Source organism: Castor canadensis, chromosome X (assembly GCF_047511655.1).
Source record: "Castor canadensis chromosome X, mCasCan1.hap1v2, whole genome shotgun sequence".
Taxonomy (NCBI): Eukaryota; Metazoa; Chordata; class Mammalia; order Rodentia; family Castoridae; genus Castor; species Castor canadensis.
Genome location: NC_133405.1, coordinates 119,525,017 through 119,547,040, shown reverse-complemented (window position 1 = coordinate 119,547,040; position 22,024 = coordinate 119,525,017). Strand labels below are relative to the sequence as shown.

General features: G+C 36.5%; 1 protein-coding gene across 1 annotated transcript; it reads left to right on the top strand.

The window, feature by feature from the left end:
* Positions 1 to 417: 417 nt before the first annotated feature.
* Positions 418 to 1,664, top strand: LOC109675780 (melanoma-associated antigen B5-like). The gene is made up of 2 exons (XM_074062288.1): positions 418 to 854; positions 896 to 1,664. The coding sequence occupies exons 1-2, from the start codon at positions 418 to 420 to the stop codon at positions 1,662 to 1,664; spliced, it is 1,206 nt and encodes a 401-aa protein (XP_073918389.1).
* The last annotated feature ends 20,360 nt before the right edge of the window (positions 1,665 to 22,024 follow it).

Sequence of the window (22,024 nt, the reverse complement as noted above, 5' to 3'; positions counted from 1 at the left end):
GACATGTTGGCTTTTTTGTTTGAGGTTTCAACTTCAGAACAGCCAAAGAGAGAGGGACAGGACTTATCAACAAGTTGACATGATTCCAACTCTGAACTTTGAAGATCCCCATAACTCAAAACAGAGGGACTTTACTACCAACCCCCACCACCATGCCAGTCTAGCTCAGGGAGGAAAAGCAGGCTATACCCTAAGTCTTACTCTGCCTCCTGCACAGGGGATAAACTAAATACAACAGGAGCCCTGTGAGTTCCTAGAGCAGTGCTCTCACAGGAACCTGCACAGGTGGCCTTGGTTAAAGACAAGAAGGTATCCCTGCTGAAAATGCTTACACTATCTCATTCTCATTCCTCCAGGTGTGGGTGTCACCAGCTATCCTGCCTACACTCATTTCTGTTGTCCTTAACCAGAGTCACCATGCCACGAGGTCAGAAGAAGAAGCTCCAGGCCCGTGAAAAGCGTCGTCGGGCCCAAGGTGATGCTCAGGACTGTGGGGGCGCTAAGGAAACAGCAGTGGTAGCAGAAGAGTCCACTCCATTCTCCAAGAGTATACCTGAGTCACGCAGCACTGCCCAAAGGCATCAGAAAGCACAATGTGCCATAGCTACTGCTGCAGCTATTTCTGCACCACCATCTACTCCTACTGATGTACCTATTCCTGCAGCACCATCTGTTGCCCCTGCTGAGGCCACTGTTCCTGAAGCACCATCTATTGCCCCTGCTGAAGTCACTGTTCCTGAAATACCATCTACTGTCCCTGCTGAGACCACTGTTCCTGAATCACCATCTACTGCTCCTACTGAGGAGGCTGTTTTTGCAGTTCCTACTGCAGCTATGGCTATGTCTGGCACTAGGCATGCTAATTGTTTCAAACTCCAACGTGGAGAAAAAAAAGCACTTCTGAGGCAACCCCCTCCACTGATATTTCATACCTAGATCTTGTAGCCAAAAAGGTTACGTTGCTGGAGCAGTTTCTACTCTATAAGTATAATATAAAGCAGCTCACTACCAAGGAAGATATGCTGAAGGTTATCAGCAAGAAATATAAAAATGAGTTTGCTGAGATCTTCAGAAGAGCCTCTGAGCACCTCGCAGCTCTCTTTGCAGTTGAAGTGAGAGAAGTTGACTCAAGCCGTCACTCATATAAGCTTGTCAGCAAGATGAAACTCCCTAACAACGGGAGGATTCGTGCAGGCAGGGGGTTACCCAAGACTGGTCTCCTGATGAATGTCCTGGGAATGATCTTTATGAAGGGCAACTGTGCCTCTGAAGAAGACATCTGGAAATACCTAAAGTTGATGCGAGTTTATCCTGGCAAGAAGCACTACATCTATGGAGAGCCCAGGAAGCTCATCACTCAAGATTTGGTGAGGCTGAAGTACCTGGAATACCGGCAGGTGCGTGGCAGTGATCCTCCACGCTATGAATTCCTGTGGGGTCCCCAGGCCCATGCTGAAACCAGCAAGATGAAAGTCCTGGAGTTTTTGGTGAGAGTAAATAAAACTGCCCCTAGTTACTTCTCGTCCTTTTATGAAGAGGCTTTGAAAGATGAGAAAGAAAGAGCCCAAATCTTAGAGGCAGCCAAGTCTGGCACCACTGCCAAAATTAGTGCAAGTTCTTTGGCCATATGTCCAGCACCAGATCCTACCCAGGTTGAAGTTTGAATCTTTGCAGTCATTCAGAGAATAAATTATAACATCACAATAAGGATTTTCTTCAAAATATGAAAGTGGGATAACACAGTTCAGAAAAAAGTTAAAACATGATCAATACTTGCTTTCTCTAGGTTCTTTTAGTCTATTGTTTGATATAATTAAACATTTTAAACTATTTCCTTGGCTTATTCCAAAAAATAGAAGAAATTAAATCTTCATAAACGAGACTGTGTTTATTGACTGTTTTTCACCAAACATTCCTTGAGCATATGCTCTTTGGAAGACCCTAGAGTAGTTCTGGGATGCTAAAGATCAGTCTCAGCTTATAGAATTTTTGACCTTTGAAGTGCAATTATACAAGTAAGATGTTGAAGTACTCTCAATGACTTACAGGTAAAGTAAACAGAATGAGTGAGGATCAGGGAGCTTTTTGTGAGAATAATCAAATGAAATTTCCTGAGCAAAGCAGTTTGGGACTTTGGGAAACTGCAAGTCTCTAGTGGGATGGAATTTTCATTTAATACAGGTGGTGGGCTAATTGAAGTTGTGGAAGTGGTGAACAAATGCAATGCCCTCAGAATGTTACCTCAGACTTGAGAGACAAAATCCTGTAAATCTGTTGTTGGCTATCCAAAAACTACCATAGACAGAAGGATTTGGGGAGGGGATACAGTGGTGGGTAGGGGCATGGGATGAGTAAGCCTGTTTTGGTTACCTAAAAGATATCATAAACAGGATGGAGGTTGTAGGGATCTGGTGGTGGTCAGAGGCAGTGGGATGGGGGCATAGACACATTTAAACATAACAGACATTTAATTCTCACAGGAGCTGGGGAGTTCAAGATCAAGGTGCCAACAAATTTTGTTACTGATAAGGGTAAACTTCCTGTATTGCAGACAGTCTCATTTTTATTGTACCCTCAAATGGAGCAGTACGAGGAAGAGGAAGGAGAGGAAGAAGGACAGGGAATGGGAAAGGGAGGGTATGGGGGAGGAGAAGGAGAAAGAGAAGGAAAATAAACAACAATTCTGGTCTCTTTTGTTACAGGGACTAATCACAACATGGGGGTCAACTCTCATAATATTATCTAAACCTAATTACTTCCCCTGAGTTCCACATTCAAATACCATCCAATGGGGGACTAGGGCTTCAGCATATGACTTGGCTGGGGTAGTCATAAGCATTAGGTCCATAATTGAAAATTGCTCTTATAAGTTTCTTTCGGATTGTGGGTAAACAGAGCTATAAATCTCCACCTGTGCAGGAAAGGAGGGTGCCCTCATTTCTGTTCCCAGTGCTGGTGAGCACACTTTGCAAACCAGGAACTGTATGCGCATTTTCTACAAGAAGTTTCTGAGAAATAAAGGTAAAAGTCCTTTAAGATGAGATATGAAAAAGCCACTTCATTGGCACTTTCGCCCTTGATCTGGGAGAGCTAGCTACCATTGCATTAATAGGGCATTTATCTTGAGTATAATTTGGCAATCTTTAAGTGAGGCCTAGATTTTGTTAAGGCTACAATGAATGTAAATAGAGATGGTTTGGATGGAAGGCACCTGGGATTGATGGAAGGACTTATGCCTTGACAAAAATTCTAGGAGCTTGAGCTGCAACCAGTACTTTGATGGGGAAATTTACAGTTTTATTTATGAGCAGGAAGTTTCAGTGTCCTGTGTATGACAGTACCCCATATTCTCTGACATTTCCTGGATTTCAAAAGCAGTTTCTAGGGTGGTGAGTGTTTTCATCTAGGACCAAAATAATATTAATGACTACCATTCTTTAGATATTGAGCCATGTTTTCCTGTCACTTTGCCCTGTACTCTATATGTAGTTCATGCATTCCTACATGACAGGGCTTAACGAATTCACTTACACATGATAAACTTGCAAGATTCTCAAGCTCACAAGACCGTTAGGTGAAAAGTATGGGAATAGAGCTCTGATCAGAATTTGTGTAGTGCTCACACACTTCCAATTCCTCCCAACTGAGGCAGACATTCTATCTCTTAATTTTATTCCAAATGTATCTCAGGCAATGAAATGCCCTTATAACTAATGCACTGAAAACAGGTCTACAAATGGAATGCAAATATAAAAATAAATCAAAATCCTAGGGTTGTTCTTGGTTTTCATTCTCCTAGGAGCCTGCTGCTTCTTATATTTTATCCACCTCTAGCTCTCCATTATTATAGCACCCTTCACTCGAAGCCTTATTCATTGTGCAATCCTTCCAACTCTAGAATCTGACCTACTCGCCAGCTCTTCACTAAAGGGTATATTCAGTACTCAGTGGAACAGATAGCCTCCTATCATCAACCCCTGATTTAGAATATTCCAACTCCTTGGTGTTCATGTTCTTCACCATTGATGTGTATCATCTTCGTATTCTTGTTTATATGGTAAATTAGGATGTCTCTTCTATTTTCCTCCTCCCTCTTTTTTCTCCTTTCTCTTTAAATTTTTCAGACATCTCATTTAATAGATGATTGAAGTATTTCTGAGTATGCATTTTTGAATCACATTGTTTATACATTTATTACTGTATATAAAGTATAAAAGCAAAAGTTTTTATATTTGTGAAATAGGGAATACTTCCCTCTTTTGCTTTGGATCCAGAACAGGATAGCATGACATTGGAACAGGTGTTTCTTTGGAATTGTGAGATGACTGCAATAAAGAGGTTGGGATCAAAACATGGAACAGAGAAGTGGTGCAAGATGGGGAATTAGATGTGCCCTCTTCCCTCTTGACTCCGTGAATGAGAAGAGTCAGCTACCAAAAGAGAGATTATATTCTGACAAGAGAAAGGAAGAACATCAGGAATCATGGAATTGGTGGCAGGAAGGCACAGAATAGAAGCAACAGAGAAAAACTGTAAATAGTTTCAAGACCAATCCATGGCTCACCAGGAGAGAGAGAGGAAGCCAAAGATATAATCGCAAGGCAAGCCATGTGACACTGAGGCAGACTGGCAATTCTAGCTGCAGGAGTATCCTGGTAGAACTGGGGTTTGAATTCAGGGCCTGATGCTTGTTAAACAGGTGCTGTCCCACTTGACTCATTCCACTAGCTCTTTTTTGTGTTAGGTATTTTTGAGATAAGATTTTGCTTTTGTTGCCCCGGCTGGCCTTGAACTGCAATCTCCTGATCTCTGCCTTCTGAGTAGCTAGGATTACAGGCATAAACAACTGACCCCCAGCTTGTGTGAATTTTAAAAGCAAATGTATCTAACAAGATAAGAAAGTTCAAAGACACCCATATGCCAGCATCAGCCATACAAAATAATGATTTTTAATGTACTCTGTTGGATTTTTGTCTTTTTCATTTTGATTTTCAGTCATATAAGTACTACTTGATATATCATATAACATCACACATTTCCGTAGTCTTTGATTTTATTTGATTTTTACTTTGGTAGTTTTGCAAGTATTCTATCACTTGAGGCACACCTCCAATCTTTTTGTTTTAGTTAGTTTTTGAATAGGGTCTCACCATTTATGCCCAGACCGTCCTGGACTGTGATTCTCTTATTTATGCTTCCTACATAGCTGGGATGACTGGTGTGGACTACCATGCCCAGATTTTTTTATTGGTAGACATGAGGCCTCCTGAACATTTTGCCTGCAGTGACCTCGAAATATAATTCTCCTGATCTCTGCCTCCCAAGTAGCTGGGATTATAGGCATGAGCCACCATGTCCTGCTATACTTGGTATGTTTTTTAATGTTTTTCCTTTATGGTAGTCACATTCATCAATATGTTGATTTAAAGTTTGTACTTTTTCTATCTTGCTTAATAAATATGTAACTTGAAATCATAAAAATATTCTATGATTTTCTCAAATGTGAAAAATATGCTTTGGGCATTTGCTAAAATGATTATAATCATTTAGTGATAATTTAAATTATGTAGGATTTAGTTTCATGTATTATGCCTTATAGAAATTTAAGTTTTTCCATTTAGAAAGTCAGTGGTCCCTTGCCTAGTGAGGCCCTGGATTCAATATTCAGTTAAAAAAAAAAAACAAAGAAAAAGAAAAATGCTAGGGCCCCTCTGAAAGTCCCAACATCATAAACTTATTATTCCTTTTCTCATTATTCATATAACTAGATCTACCAAAAGCTAAGTGCTTTTACAGCAGTGTGAATTTACTTTAATGTCACTGAACTGTACATTTAAATATGGTTAAAATGGTAAATTCTATGTCTATTTTTAGCAAGAGAAAAACCTTAAATGCACATGTAATCATGGACATATGTGGGCTCTCTGAACAATTCTGCACTGTACATATTGTTTCATATATATGTATAAACATTTATGTGCATATAATATCAAATTAATATTTGCATATACAGCAAAGCTTATTAACTTATTTTTAAATTTGATTAGATTCAATTTCAGATTTATATCTAGTCAGTAATTTTATAAAGAGAAGAAGGAAGAGATGTGGTATATGAAAAAGGTATGTATGAAGTGAGAATAGTTGTCTTTTAAGGTAGGTTTTACATGGTACTTAACTACTAATGAGCCATATTTGTAAAGAAATAATAGGCTCTTTTGCTTTCTGTCAGATACAAGCAACAGATTAAGAACGTAGGGTTTTTGGTTGAACTGCTAGCACTACCTAATCTTCTAGTAAGAAACAATCTCCTAACTCTGGTACATACTTCAATGTATCACTTATTTAATGGTTTTGTTGATGTTGTTTACCTCCCAATTGTGGCTTTTGGCAATGTTTCATAGGAAAATATCAGTACATTTTATTGTTGTTGCTTGGTCTTGTGTTTTATTTCTTTTATGTGACTGTTTAATGTTTTTACTGCTTTTCTTCATCCCCATTATTAAAAGTAAAGCAATCTTCATTATAACGTCTGGTATTTTGGTCATATACCACTGAAGCCCGTATCCAAAACTATAACTATTAGTTTAATAGATCATATTCAATGATGAGATTAAAAATATATTTATTTTGAACACTTCCAAATAGTCAATAAGAATATTCCTGATTGCTTCCCTTATGCTTTATTGCTTAGTTCTGATTCATACAGTTTCATTAATCTTCTTGTGAAAAGGACCAAATACAAATTTTTAGTGTTTATATTTTCATTCTTTTCCCTTCTCTCCCTCTTCCTCCCCCCTCACTGTCTCTATTTGTTTTTGCCTATTTAATAAATACATTAACTCACAACATGCATTATGCATTTTGGCTTTATTCCCATTTATCATGTTCCCAGTCAAAATGTCTTCTTTCTTGTCACTGTTAGCCAGTTACGGTTTTAACAGACTAGGGTGTGTTTGGCACAGTTCTACTTTTAGTTTAAGTTACTAAAACTAAACAACACCTTCTGTTCTTTTCTATTCTCCCTAAAACAAATGTTAAAATTATTATATCTAAAATAAAAGGACAAAATCTTCTTTTTACCAATAAATACATAAAGCTGTCAGATGGGTTTATCAGTGTCTTAAACTTTTTGGGTTTGATGGGTTATGTTTGAAGCATAAACATTAATTACATGTCCTGTCATGAAACTATTAGGCATGGTCATCTCATCAGCATTGATCCATGCGTGCTAGATTCTCAGAAGCTTCAAATTTCATGACCAGCACCTACTTTTGTGTTATACAAGGAACGCTACACACATAATAGTTTCCAAATGAAAATAGGCATATATATTTTAAATGGAAAGTATTAAAATTCATCTTTTGGAAGAAAACTGATAACAATTTTAATATTTTTGTATTTCTGATGTCTCAACAAGTTAAATCATATTTGTTGAAAAAAATGTCAAGTTTTCATGGTCAAAAATATTAAAATGCTTCCTAAATTAATTATTTTTATTGGCAATGATTTCTAGTTTATATAATACTTCCCTCTGAGGGAACATAATTACTTTAAAAGTGTTCTATTTACTTTTTATTTTCTGAATTATAATTTTTAAATGCACATTTAGTTATTTCACCTTCAGAATTAAAATCATTCAATTATGAATTGCTAGATAAAATGGAACAGAGTAGATTTGAAAAGAGAGTGGTGAGAGAAAGTAAAATAATCCAGAGAAATGAAAACACAATAGAAAAAAACACAACCCACAAGGAAATGTTAACAGCTTCATCTGCATGACATAGAATAAAGCTACAAATGTGAAAATTAGAAGTACAAAAAAGGAAAAGGAGTAGGGACAAGTTAAAATAGATATTTCCAGAAAAAAAAACTAGAAAGAATTCACTCTACTGATTCCTAGTGTCGTTGAAAGCAAAATAAATAAAAACCAGAAGCACAGGCTCAGAGAGAAATATATATAGCAGGAGAAAAAATTCTCCCCAAGAAGACAAAAATTTTGATTCAGAATATTAAATAGATAAGAAAGATTTCATTAGCATTATGATCAGACACACACAATTAAATATTTGAAAATAATATGAGGAAAATTCTCCTGACATCAATATATAAAGTAAAAATGAACAAAATGCACTTTTCTTTTGGCAGTACTGGGGTTTGAACTCAGGGTCTCATGTCTGTTAGGCAGGCACTCTACCTACACTTGAGCTACACTAAGTGACATTGTCCTCTGAGAAACATCCTCCTGCCTCCCATGTAACTAGGATTATAGGGATGAGCCACCTGCACCTGTCTCAAAATGCACTTTCTTTCTTTTTTTAAATTTCATTTATTCATATATGCATACAATGATTGGATCATTACTCCCCCCTTCCCCCCGCCACCTCCCTTTCCCCCAACCCCCTCACTTCCAAGCATAAACTGTTTTGCCCTTATCTCTAATTTTGTTGAAGAAAGAGTATAAACAATAATAAGGAGGACCAGGGGTTTTTGCTAGTTGAGGTGAGGATAGCTATATAGGGAGATTCCTAGCATTGCTTCCACGTGCTTATGTGTTACTTTCTAAATTAATTCTTCTCGAACTAACCTTTCCTCTAGTTCCTAGTCCCCTTCTCCTATTGGCCTCTGTTGCTTTAAAGTTTCTGCATTAGGTCCTTTGCATTGAAGACATCAAATGCTATCTCTCTTTTTTTTTTTTGTGGGTTACCTACCTATCCTCATACCTCCCTTGTGTGCACTCGCCTTATCATGTGACCCAAGTCCAACCCCATTGCTGTATTTGCCCTAGATCTAAAGTCCACATATGAGGGAGAACATATGATTTTTGGTCTTCTGGAGCTGGCTAACCTCACTCAGGATGATGTTCTCCAGTTCCATCCTTTTACTTGCTAATGATAAGGTTTCATTCTTCTTCATGGCTGCATAAAATTCCATTGTGTATAAATACCACATTTTCTTAATTCATTCTTCAGTAGTGAGGCATATTGGCTGTTTCCATCACTTGGCTATTGTGAATAGTGCTGCAATAAACATGGATGTGCAGGTGCCTCTGGAGTAACCTGTATCCCATTCCTTTGGATATATCCCCAAGAGTGGTATTGCTGGATCAAATGGCAGGTCTATGTTTAGATTTTTAAGAGGCCTCCAAATTACTTTCCAGAGTGGTTGTACTAGTTTGCATTCCCACCAGCAGTGTATAAGGGTTCCTTTTTCTCCACATCTTCACCAACACCTGTTGGTGGTGGTGTTTCTAATGATGGCTATTCTAACAGGGGTGAGGTGGAATCTTAGTGTAGTTTTGATTTGCATTTCCTTTATGGCTAGAGATGGTAAGCATTTTTTCATGTGTTTTTTGGCTACTTGAATTTCTTCTTTTGAGAAAGTTCTGTTTAGTTCACTTGCCCATTTCATTATTGGTTCATTGATTTTGGGAGAGTTTAGTTTTTTGAGCTCCCTGTATATTCTGGTTATCAGTCCTTTGTCTGATGTGTAGCTGGCAAATATTTTCTCCCACTCAGTGGGTGGTCTCTTCAATTTAGAGACCATTTCTTTTGTTGAGCAGAACCTTTTTAGTTTTATGAAGTCCCATTTGTCCATTCTTTCTCTTAGTTGCTGAGCTGCTGGGGTTCCATTGAGGAAGTCCTTGCCTATACCTATTATTTCCAATGTATTTCCCACTCTTTCCTCTATCGGCTTCTGATATTAAGGTCCTTGATCCATTTTGAGTTAATACTAGTACAGGGTGATAAACATGGATCTAATTTCAGTTTTTTGCAGACTGCTACCAGTTTTCCCAACAGTTTTTGTTGAAGAGGCTGTCTTTTCTCCATCATATATTTTTAGCACCTTTGTCAAAAATAAGTTGGGTATAGTTGTGTAGATTCATATCTGGGTCCTCTATTCTGTTCCACTGTTTTTGTGCTAGTACCATGCTGTTTTTATTGCTATTGCTTTGTAATATAGTTTAAAGTCAAGTATTGTGATACCTTCAGCATTGTGGTCTCTTGTGTTTCCAAATGAATTTTAGGGTAGATTTTTCAATCTCTGTGATGGATGTCATTGGGATTTTGATGGGAATTGCATTAAACATGTAGATTGCTTTTGGTAGTATAGACATTTTTTACTATGTTGATTCTACCAATCCATGAACATGGGAGAGCTCTCCACCTTCTATAGTCTTCCTCAATCTCTTTCTTCAGGGGTTTATAGTTTTCCTTGTAGAGGTCATTCACATCTTTTGTTAAGTTTATTCCTAGGTATTTGATTTTTTTTGAAGCTATTGTAAATGGAATTGTTTTCATATATTCTTTCTCATTTTGTTCATTATTAGTGTATAGAATAGCTAATGATTTTTGTAAGTTGATTTTGTATCCTGCCACCTTGCTATAGCTGTTGATGGTGTCTAGGAGTTTTTGGGTAGAGTTTTTTGGGTCTTTAAGGTATAGGATCATATCGTCTGCAAATAGGGATATTTTGACAGTTTCTTTACCTATTTGTATTCCTTTTAAAATGCGCTTTCTTAAACAGAGTAATTAGTGGGGTACCAGTGGCACATGCCTTTAATCCTAGCTAGTCAGGAAGCAGAGAGGAGGAGGATCACTGGTTTGAGGTCAAATGGGGAATATAATTCATGAAACTCTATCTCAAAAATACCCAATACAAGAAAAGAGTGACTCAAGTGGTAGTGCACCTGCCTGGCAAGCATAAGGCCCTGGGTTCAAACCCCAGTAGCACCAAAAAAGCAGAAAACCCCCCCATAAACCCATAGAAATTAAACTTAGCCATAATACACACTGTAAATCAAGAAGAAAATGGAAAAACAATTAAAACTCTTATATTGAACTCATTTAATAATGGTCAGCATTCAATTAAGTAGAACTTTCATTTTGTAATGAAACTTAGCAACATAGAGGTTAAATTTGTTGAAGTCACAAAGTCAGTAAGTGACAGAGTTAGAAATCAAACCAGATTTATTATACCTTGCTCTTGATAACTCTATCTTAATATCTTACATACTCTCTAAGATATATATGTCTATACCTATATAGGAATACATATGTAGATATATCAAAGCAGTATATAACTGCATATAATGTAATGTATGTAAAAGTAATATGTTTACAAATAAGTATGTATGTATTAAAGTCTACATATGCTGTCCATAAGGATAAAAATGTATATGAATATATGTATTCATGAACACAATTATTTTATATGCATATTTATGAAGGCAGAATGATAAACCATATTGAGTGTAAAGCATAATTCTGAAGAATATGTAAACATATATGGAGATATTATGAATACAATCATACAAGTGTGACAAGTAAAAATATTAGTAGTGCTACTCTAAAAATGGTTATATTACAGCAAAACTTGCCTGATGCCTGTGGCTTATGCCTATAATCCTAGCTACTTGGGAGGCAGAGATCATGACTATCATAGGTTGAGGCCAGTCCAGGCAAAAAAAAAAGTGAGACTCTATCTCAAAAATACCCAGCACACACACACACACACACACACACACACACACACACACACGGAGTTGATGGAGTAGCTCAAGCGGTAGAGCACTTCCTAGCAAGCATGAGGCCTTCAGTTCAAACCCCAGTAATGAGAAAAAAAATTGAAAATACAATTTTGAACATTTTCCTATGTTACCAGCAATGAACATGCAATGGTTCTAAATTTTAAATCAGTAAATATAAACAAGCAAAACAAATAAACATCATGAAACTATAAATTAGCTTAACTATCTGTTTATTTATTTGTTTGTTTATTTATTTATTTGAGACAGGGTCTCCATATGTAGTCTAGGCTGGTCTCGAATTCATAATGTAACTTAGGCTGGCCTGGAACTTATGATCCTCCTGCCTCCACCTTATTGCATACTGGAATTATAGGCATGTAACAGTTTAGAAATTTAATTATCAATTAAAAGTTTAACTATTGATGCTGAAACCATTAAGCAAAATCTCTTCTGATGGCTTCCATGCATATAGGAAGAATAAGAATGAACTATATGTTAAGTCTCCATAATCTTACCCATTTTGGAACATAGAGACTTACTTCCCTTACTAAAGGAATGCTATAAAATTGCTACCACCTTATACAGAGCAGTATAATTTTTAATAGTGCAGAGATTTCTTAGGTCAAAGGCCAGTTTCATGTGACTAGGAATCAAATTGCTCTGAGTAACAGAAGTTTTAGATTTTTTTCATTGCTTGATACTAACTCAAATTGGACAAATTAAAATGTGGCATACACAGTGGAATATTATTCATCCACAAAGGAGAATGAAATCATGTCATTTACAGCAAAATGGATGGAATTGCGGACATTATGTTAAATTAAATAAGCCAGTCACAGAAAGCCATTAACTGAGAACCTACTAACCACTCCTTTATCAAGCCAGCCTGCATAGGCATTGGTTTTCTTATGTACAGAATGCAGTGTGTCCTTTACACAACTGACACATGAAACACCTTGTAAGTGATAATATCCTATGAATACTAACACTGAGAACTAGTTCAAATGAAACTGAACTAGCATGATATTACTTTTTAATGCCCATTCTGTTAGTAATAAAGTGTAAAGAAAAACAGGTAGAGCTAGGTGCTGTGGCTGATACTTGTAATCCCAGATACTAAGTAGGGAGAGATCAGGGGGCTTGAAGTTCAAGGTGACCCTAGATGAAAACGTAGCAAGATGCCATTTCAATCAATAGGCTGGGGGTGGTGGTGTGCATCTGTGATTCCAGCTGCAAGGGAAGCCATGGATAGGACTGTGGTCCAAGGCTGGCCTAGGCAAAAAGCAAGATCCTATCTGAAAAATAAGTAAAAAAGCAAAAAAGGGCTGCGGGTTGAGCACCTGCTTGGCAAGTGCAAGGCCTTGGGTTCAAAACACAGTACTGCCAAAAATGTAGAAGAAACTATGTAATTTTATTTATTTGTTTGTTTGTTGATTTATTTATTTATTATTAAACACCATGTGTTTACGTTGGCCTAGAACTCATGTAGCCCAGGCTTGCCTGGAATTCATGATTATCATGCCTCAACTTCCTGAGTGCTGGAATTACAGGCATGTAACCACCATGCCTGGCAGACAAACATTTTTAGAAGTTTAATAATATTGATCAAATACTGATATGTGAAGATGGAGAAATGATTTCATATTTTATTGGAGGGAAAACTTCTAAAACCACTTTGTGAAGCAATAAATACATTAAAATGTAAAAGAATTTGTGACTCTCCCTTTCCACTTCTCAGAATTTATACAAAAGAGTCTTATGCTCTAGAAATTATACATAAAAGTGTTTAATTAATTAATTTATGCATTGATATTTGTAATTAATAAGTTTGTAGTTGATATATGTGCATTGATTTGTAAATATAACCAAGGTAACTTGTTGAATAATAGAAAAGCAAGTGCAAAATGATGGATACGGATACATGTTATATTTTAAAACACCATATGATTCATATTAATAACAAATAAAGCTGTAAATCCACAGAAGTCTGACAGATGCCTTTCAACCTGGTGGGACTAGGGTTTGAACTCAGGGCCTCACACTTGCTAAGGAGGTGTTCTAATACTTGAGTCACACTCCAGCCCTCAATATGCTTTAAATATGAGGACTTGCAATAAGAAATGTACAAAACCCTATCAACACATAAATGGATAAAGAATGTGGCATATATGCACAATGAAATACTATCCAGCTGTAAAGAAGAATAAAATCTTGTCATTAGTAGCAAAATGAATGGAAGTGGAGGGCATTATGTTCAGTGAAATAAGCCAGATACAAAAAGACTAGTACTACTTGTTCTCTCTCATATGTGAATGGGTGGATATGAATGTCTCAATGAGAAATCAGATTTCTTTAGGAAGAAGAAAGAGACAATATACAAAAGAATATATGGCAAAAGGAAAAGGAATAGTGGTTTGCCCTACCACATTTCAAATATTAAAAGTAAGGTTTTGAGTATTACAAAATAGAAAGCGTAGATATATGCCTCAATACATAATTATATAGACCACTATAAAGATGGACTATCAAATGAATCGGAAAGGATAGATTATTATAAAATGGTATTCAAAAATACAAACATCTATGTGAGTAAAAATAAATTTTGGAAAGTACCCCATACCTTACAACATGTATATTTCAACATATTTAAAACTTTAAAAGCAAAAATACATACAAATTAGAACTTAATGTAAGAAAATATTTATTTGGTGTTTTGATTGGGATGTAGAAACACAGAAGAAAACATTAATAAATTTGTCCATAGCAAGCAATGAACAGTGAAAATGTATGCAACATAAGATGGTAGGCAAAGGATCAAATACTTAATATATGTAAACTTTTTACAAAGAGGAAATGTTAAAAAATAAAATGTTTTATTTTTAAAATAGGTGAATAATAGGTCAAGGGAAACAATTTTGAGCCTTAAAAATATGGACATAGACTTATTAATATATCCATAGTATAATATACCCATATTTTATAATATATTTATGATGTACAGTATGATGTTTTGATATACTTAAACATAGTAACATGATTATTAATAGTTAAGTAAAGTAATACATTGATTTTCACCTAGTTACCTCTTTTGTATGTGCGTGTGTGTGAATAGAAAGAGCATCAAAAATCTACACTCTTAGCAAATTTCTGGCATACCACACAATATTACAAATATAGTCCTCTTATTGTACCTTACATGTCTAAACTTACTGATTTTGCATAAATGCAATTTTATACCCTTTGTTCTTTATCTGTTCATTTCCTCCTTAACTCTTGATCACTAATAATTATCATTTTGACTTTTAAAAAAAATTTCACGTATATGTGATATTGTATTGTATTTTTCTTTTTCTTTTTTTTAAATTTTTTTTATTATTCATATGTGCATACAATGCTTGGGTCATTTCTCCCCCCTGCCCCCACCCCCTCCCTTACCACCCACTCCGCCCCCTCCCTCTCCCCCCCACCCCCTCGATACCCAGCAGAAACTATTTTGCACTTATCTCTAATTTTGTTGAAGAGAGAGTATAAGCAATAATAGGAAAGAATAAGGGTTTTTGCTAGTTGAGATAAGGATAGCTTTACAGGGAGTTGACTCACATAAATTTCCTGTGCATGTGTGTTACCTTCTAGGTTAATTCTTTTTGATCTAACCTTTTCTCTAGTTCCTGGTCCCCTTCTCCTATTGGCCTCAGTTGCTTTTAAGGTATCTGCTTTAGTTTCTCTGCGTTGAGGGCAACAAATGCTAGCTAATTTTTTAAGTGTCTATTGAGCTTATTTCACTAAGCATTATGCCTTCCAGTTATATCATGTTGTCAGGATCTCCTTTTAGAAAGCTAAATAGTATTTTATTGTGATTTATCACAATTTCTTTATACTTTCATCTATTGATGGACATTTAGGCTGATTCCATACCATGGCTATTGTGAATAATGAATTCTGCAAAGAACATGGAAATAGATACCTCTTTGACATACTGTTTTCATTCCTTTGAGCATATAACCAGATGGGTCGCTGGGTCATATGGTAGTTTTATTTTTATATATGTTTTTCTTTAAAATTTACTTCATCGCTTTTACATTTACTTACATGTTTATACATTATTTGGGCCACTCCACACCCGCCACTGGTCAGAACCTACTCTGCCCACTTGTTATCCGATTTTGTTGAACCAAAAACCATTAAAGACAATAAGAAAAGCATGACGTTTTTGCTAGTTTGAGATAAAGATAGTTGTACAGGGAGATGTTGTTTCCGTGCATATGTCTATTACAACCCAAATTGGTTCATCTCTACCAGAAATCTTCACAACTTCCTAGTACCCTTCCCATAGTGGCCTCTGCCAGTTTAAGATTACTCTATTTGTTCCTGTACAGTGAGCACATCAACCAAATTCAAGTTTTTGGTTTTCTTCCCTTTCCGTATCTCTCCTGTGCATGGTCTCCCCTTACTGTGCTACCCATGTCCAATAATATTACTGCATTTGTTTTAGGTCTATAATCCACATATGAGGGAGGACATGTGATTTTTGGCCTTGTGAGCCTGACTAACTTCACTTAAGATCATGTTCTCCAGTTCCATCCATTTCCCTGTGAATGACAAAATTTCATTTTTCATTGTGGCTGAATAAAATTTTAGTGTCTTTAAGTACCATATTTTTTCAATCCATTCATCAGTAGTGGGACATCTTGGCTATTTCCATAGCTTGGCTATTGTGAATAGTGCTGCAATAATATGAGTGTGCAAGTGCCTTTGAAGTAGTATGAGTCATGTTCCTTCAGGTGTATCCCTAGGAGTGGTATTGCTGGGTCAAATGGCAGATATATTTTTAATTTTTTAATAAAGCTATACTGTAGTAGAGTTTGAAGTTGGGTACTGTGACACCTCCATATTGTTTTCCACAGTGGTTGTACTAGCTTACATTCCCACCAGCAGTGGATGAGGGTTCCTTTTTCCCCACATCCTCACCAACATTTTTTGTTGGTGGTGTTCTTGATGATAGCTACTCAAACAGGAGTATGGTGGAATCTTAGTGTGGTTTTTGACTTGCATTTCTTTTATGGCCAGGGATGATGAGCATTTTTTCATGTGTTTTTTGTATATTTGGATTTCTTCCTTTGAAAAATTTCTGTTTAATTGAGTTGCCCATTTCTTAATTAGGTCACTGATTTTTTGGGAGTTTAGTTTTTTGAGTTTCCTGTATATTCTGGTTATCAGTCCCTTGTCTGATGTATAGCTAGCAAAGATTTTCTTCCACTATGTGGGTGGCCTCTTCAATTTAGAGACCATTTTTTGTTGTGCAGAAGCTTTTTAATTTCATGTAGTCCCATTTGTCAATCCTTTCTTTAAATTGCTGAGCTGCTTGAGTTCTACTTATACCAATTGCTTTCGGTGTATTCCCTGCTCTTTCCTGTATTAACTTCAAGGTTTCAGGTCTGATATTAAGGTACTTAATCCACTTTGAGTTGATACTAGTACAGGGTAACAGGCATCAATCTGGTTTCAGTTTTCTACAGGCAGATAACCACTTTTCCCAGCAACATTTGTCAAAGAGGCTGTCTTTTCCTCATCATATGTTTTTGGCAACTTTGTTGAAGATTAGGTGACTGTTAATTGTGTGGATTCATATCTGGGTCCTCTATTGTGTTCCACTGGTCTTCATTTCTGTTTTTGTGCCAGTACCATGTTGTTTTTACTGCTATGGCTCTGTAGTATAGTTTGAAGTCATTGCTCTTTTTGCTCCGTATTGCCTTGGCTATTCATGGTCTTTTGTGTTTCCAGATGAGTGTTAGGGTAGTTGTCAATCTCTGTGATGAATGTCATTGGGATTTTGATGGGAATTGCATTAAACGTGTAGATTGCTTTTGGTAGTATAGCCATTTTTACTATGCTGATTCTGCCAATCCATGAGCATGGGAGATCTTTCCACCTTCTGTAGTCTTCTTCAATCTCTTTCTTTGACAATTTGTATTTCTCTTTGTAGAGGTCATTTACATCCATTGTTAAATTTATTCCTAGGTATTTGACTTTTTTTTGAGGCTATTGTAAATGGAATTTTTTTCCTATATTCTTTCTCAATCTGTTCATTGTTGGTGTATAGAAAGGCTGCTGATTTTTGTAAGTTCATTTTGTATCCTCCTACTTTGTGAATCTGTTTATGGCATCTAGGAGTGTTTGGTTGGAGTTTTTAGCATCTTTAATGTATAAGATCATGTCGTCTGCTAATAAGGATAGTTTGACTACTTCTTTTCCTATTTGTATTCCTTTTATTTCTTCTTGCCTTATTGCTTTGGCTAGGAATTCTGGACTATGTTGAATAGGAGTGGAAAGAGTGGGCATCCTTGTCTCATTCCTGACTTTAGGGGAAATCATCTCAGTTTTTCCCCATTAAGTGTGATGTTGGGTAATGGTTTGTCATATATAGCCTTTATAATGTTGAGGTACATTCCTTTTATTCCTAGTTTCCTTAGCACTTTTGGAATGAAGGTGCTTGGTCATGGTGAATGCTGTTTCTGATGTGTTGTTGGATTCAGTTTGCCATTATTAAACAGGGTTTTTGCATCAATGTTCATAAGGAGATTTGCTTGTAGTTTTCCTGTTTGGATGTGTCCTTGTCTGGTTTTGGGATGAGTGTAATACTGGCTTCATAGAAAGTTAGGCAGTGTTCCTTCCCTTTCTATTTCTGGAAAAGTTTTAGGAGTGTTGGTATTAGTTCTTCTTTAAAGGTCTGGTAGAATTCAGTGGAGAATCTGTCAGGTCCTGGACTTTTCTTTTTTGGGGAGACTATTGCTGCTTCAATTTCATTTTGTGTTATAGATCTATTCAGGTGATTAATATCCTCTTGGTTCAGTTTTGGATAGTCATAAGTTATTTAGAAATTTGTCCATTTCTTCAAGAGTACCAATTTATTTGATTATAGGTTCTCAAAGAAACCCCTGAAGATTCCCAGGATTTCCATGGTGTTTGTTGTTATCTCCTCTTTTTCATTTCTGATTTTACTAATTGGGGTCTCTTCCCTCCTCATTTTAGTAAGATTTGCCAGGGGCTTGTCAATCTCTTTTATTTTTTCACAGAACCAGCTTTTTGTTTCATTGATTTTTTGTATGGCTTTTTTTGGACTCTATTTCATTAATTTTGGCTCTTATTTTTATTTTTATTATTTCTGTCCTGATTGTTTTGGGTTTTGCTTGTTTTTTAGGAGTTTGACATGTAGCATTAGGTCATTTATTTAAGACCTTTCTGTCCTTTCAATATATGCACTCATGGCTATAAACTTTCCTCTTAGGGCTGCCTTTGGTGTGTTCTGTAGGCTCTGATAGCTTTTATTTTCATTTTAATTAAATTACAAGAACTTTTAAATTTCCTGTCTTATTTCTGCTATGATGCACTGGTCATTGAGCAACATGTTGTTCAGTGTCCAATTGTTTGTATATTTTCTGGGGCTGCTTTTGTTGTTGAGTTGTAGTTCTATTGCATTGTGATCAGATAGTATGCAGGGGGTTATTTCAACATTCTTATATTTGTTGAGGCTTGCTTTGTGCCTTAATATGTGGTCTATTATGGGGAAAGTTTCATGGCCTCCTGAAAAGAATGTATGTTGTGCTGTTGCAGCATGAAATATTCTATAGACATCATTTAGGTCCACTTGATCTATGGTGTCATTTAGTTCTGGGATTTCTTTGTTGATTTTTTTTGTCTGGATGGTCTATATGTTGGTGATAGAGCAGCATTAAAGTTTCCCACTACCACTGGGTTGGCATCTATATGTGTTTTTAAGTCCTTTATTGTATTTTTGATGATGTTGGGTGCACTGACATTGGATGGATAAAAGTTGATAATTGTTATCTACTTTTGATGTATTGTCCCTTTTCTTAGTATGAAATGACCTTCTTTGTCTTGTTTGATTAATGTAAGTTTGAATTCTATTTTGATAATTATTGCTATTCCTGCCTGTTTTCCGGGACCATTAGCTTGGTAAATCTTCTTCCAGCCTTTCACCCTAAGCCAGTGTTTATTTCTGTCAATAAGGTGAGTCTCTTGTAGACAACAGATTGTCAGATCTTCCTTTTTAATCCAGTTTGCCAAATGGTGTCTTTTGATGGAGGAGTTGAGTCAACTGACATTCAGTGTTAATATTGATAGGCATGTGGTAATTCCTATGATTTAGTTGTTTTTGTTATTTAAGGATTTAAGTGTGTGCATTCAAATCAATGCTACTCTCTGTTTACTTGTTTTTTCTTCTCCTGCAGTTTAATACTCCCTGTTCTCTTGTGGTTTTGTTTGCCTTCACTTTCTGTGTGCAGAATTCCTTGTAGTATCTTCTGTAATGGTGGCTTGGTGGTCATATATTCTTTTAGTTTCTATTTATTGTGGAAGACTTTTATTCCTCTGTTGATTCTGAAGGATACTTTTGCTGGGTATCCTAGAGCTGAAATTATTTTCTTTCAAGTGCCCAAATAATTCACTCCATGCCCTTTTGCTTTTAAGTTTTCTGTTGAGAAATCTGCTGTTATTTTGATGGGTTTACCTTTATAAGTTATTTGTTTTTTCTCTCTTATGGCCATCAATATTCTTTCTCTGTTCTTTGTACTACTTGTTTTAATGATAAATGGAGTAGTTCTATTTTGATCAAGTCTGTTTTGTGTCCTGGAGGCTTTCTCTACCTGAATGTGTAATTTTTTCTTGAGATTTTGGAAATTTTCTGTTATTATTTTATTGACTATATTATGTATCCCTTTGGCTTGCACCTCTTCTCCTTCTTCGATGTCCATGATTCCCAGGTTTGGTCTTTTGATGGAGTTGCTAAGTTCATGCATATACTTTTCACATATCTTGAGTTGTTTGACTAAGAGTTCTTCTGTTTTTTCTTTAATATCTATTTTATCTTTAGGTTCTGAAATTCTTTCTTGCATTTGTTCTTGTCTGTTGGAGTGGCCTTCCACTGTGTTTTTCATTTGACTAAAGGGACTTTTTATTTCCAGGATTTCTGTTTGATTCTTTTTTCTGAGGTTTTCCATATCTTTGTTCAACTCCTCTTTAATATCTTATATTGTCTTCTTTATTTCATGAATTTTTTTTAATAGTTGCCTTTGTTTCACTTTGGTCTTTGTTGAATTCTTCTTTGAGTTCATTTAGTTGTGTCTGTGTCTTAAGTTTTTATTTGTGGTGTCTTGAAATTTCTTGATTGCATCTTGTACTTTCTGGTTAATCATGTCTTGTAGCTTCTCCATGAATTTCTCAGTGTTCTCTTCCATGATTTCCTTTTAGAGTGATTTTTTGTGGGTGTCACTGGGCTCACTGACGTTTATTATCTTTTGGGGGGTCAGAAACTGGGTATCTATTTTCTTCACTTCCCACTAAATCCTCTCTTGAAGTCTCTTTTTGGGGGGTTGTGTGTGTAGTTTTTTCCCCTTGTTCTTCTCCCCATTGCTCTAATAGGTGCTCAATAATTAAGTTCTTGATTGGCTAGTTGGTGGTTTTAATTGCCTGTTTCCTTTCCCTTAATTTAATTTTGTGTTGTGACTAACTTGGTTGTTAGCTAGGTTGATGTGTTATTTCTGTCCCTGGCCTGGAGGTGTAAATTATCAATAACAAATTCACAGGTTCAATGCCAGACCAGTTGTTTACATTTTATATGGAAAACACTTTCTTGATAATATCTATAAACTGTGTGAGTTGTGGGGTAGTGGTTGTTTGTCTAGAGATAGAAACTTGGGTAAATGGTGAAGGTGGCACTAAAAGACATGCAGAAAGAGGAGTGTGGAGGGAAGAAGTGTGGGGGCTGCTGGGTTTTAAGGGCCTTGTGTGTGTTTGGGTGTATTTCTGATGTTGTGGTGGAGTGTGCTTGTGTCAGGGATTCCAGGGGGCTTGGGGGTGTGTACCATTGGTACAGTAGGCTTGTCAGTGGGTGGTGAATATTTAGGAGGTAATGTGGTGACAGTTTGGGGAAGGATATGAGGGGGAGGTAAAGACAGGGGAAGAGAGTGGATGAGAAGGGGCAGAAAGAATAGTTGGGAGGGAGAACAATGGATTGTAGTACAAGGAAAGGAGGGAAAGTGAATGGGGTAAGAATGGGGATGAAAATAGTGCTGGAAAAGTTAATAATGCAAAAGAGTCAGGTACAACAACAACAACAACAACAAGTTCAATCTGCTGGGTAAAAGTTCTGGACTTATTTCTTTGTTGTCCAATACTCATATTGGTTCTTGGAATTCTGGGTTTTGTGGCAAAAGGTGCTGGCCCTCTTGTTGGACAGTTTAGGGGGTGAGATGGCTGGAGGGGTTTTTCTTCCTGATTTCCTTGGTCTTATGGGCTGTCCATTACAAGTGGGAGCTCTGAAGTGGTCTCACTTCAGACTGGCTTGTGAGCAGTATTTGGTTCATTCTGACCACAAGAAAGTTTGCAAATGACACCTTAGGTAATTCACGGCCAGTTTGGGCAAGGTGGTCAGATCTGTTGTGTTCTCCAGGTGGCAACTGTGTTGCCCTACTGCTGCAA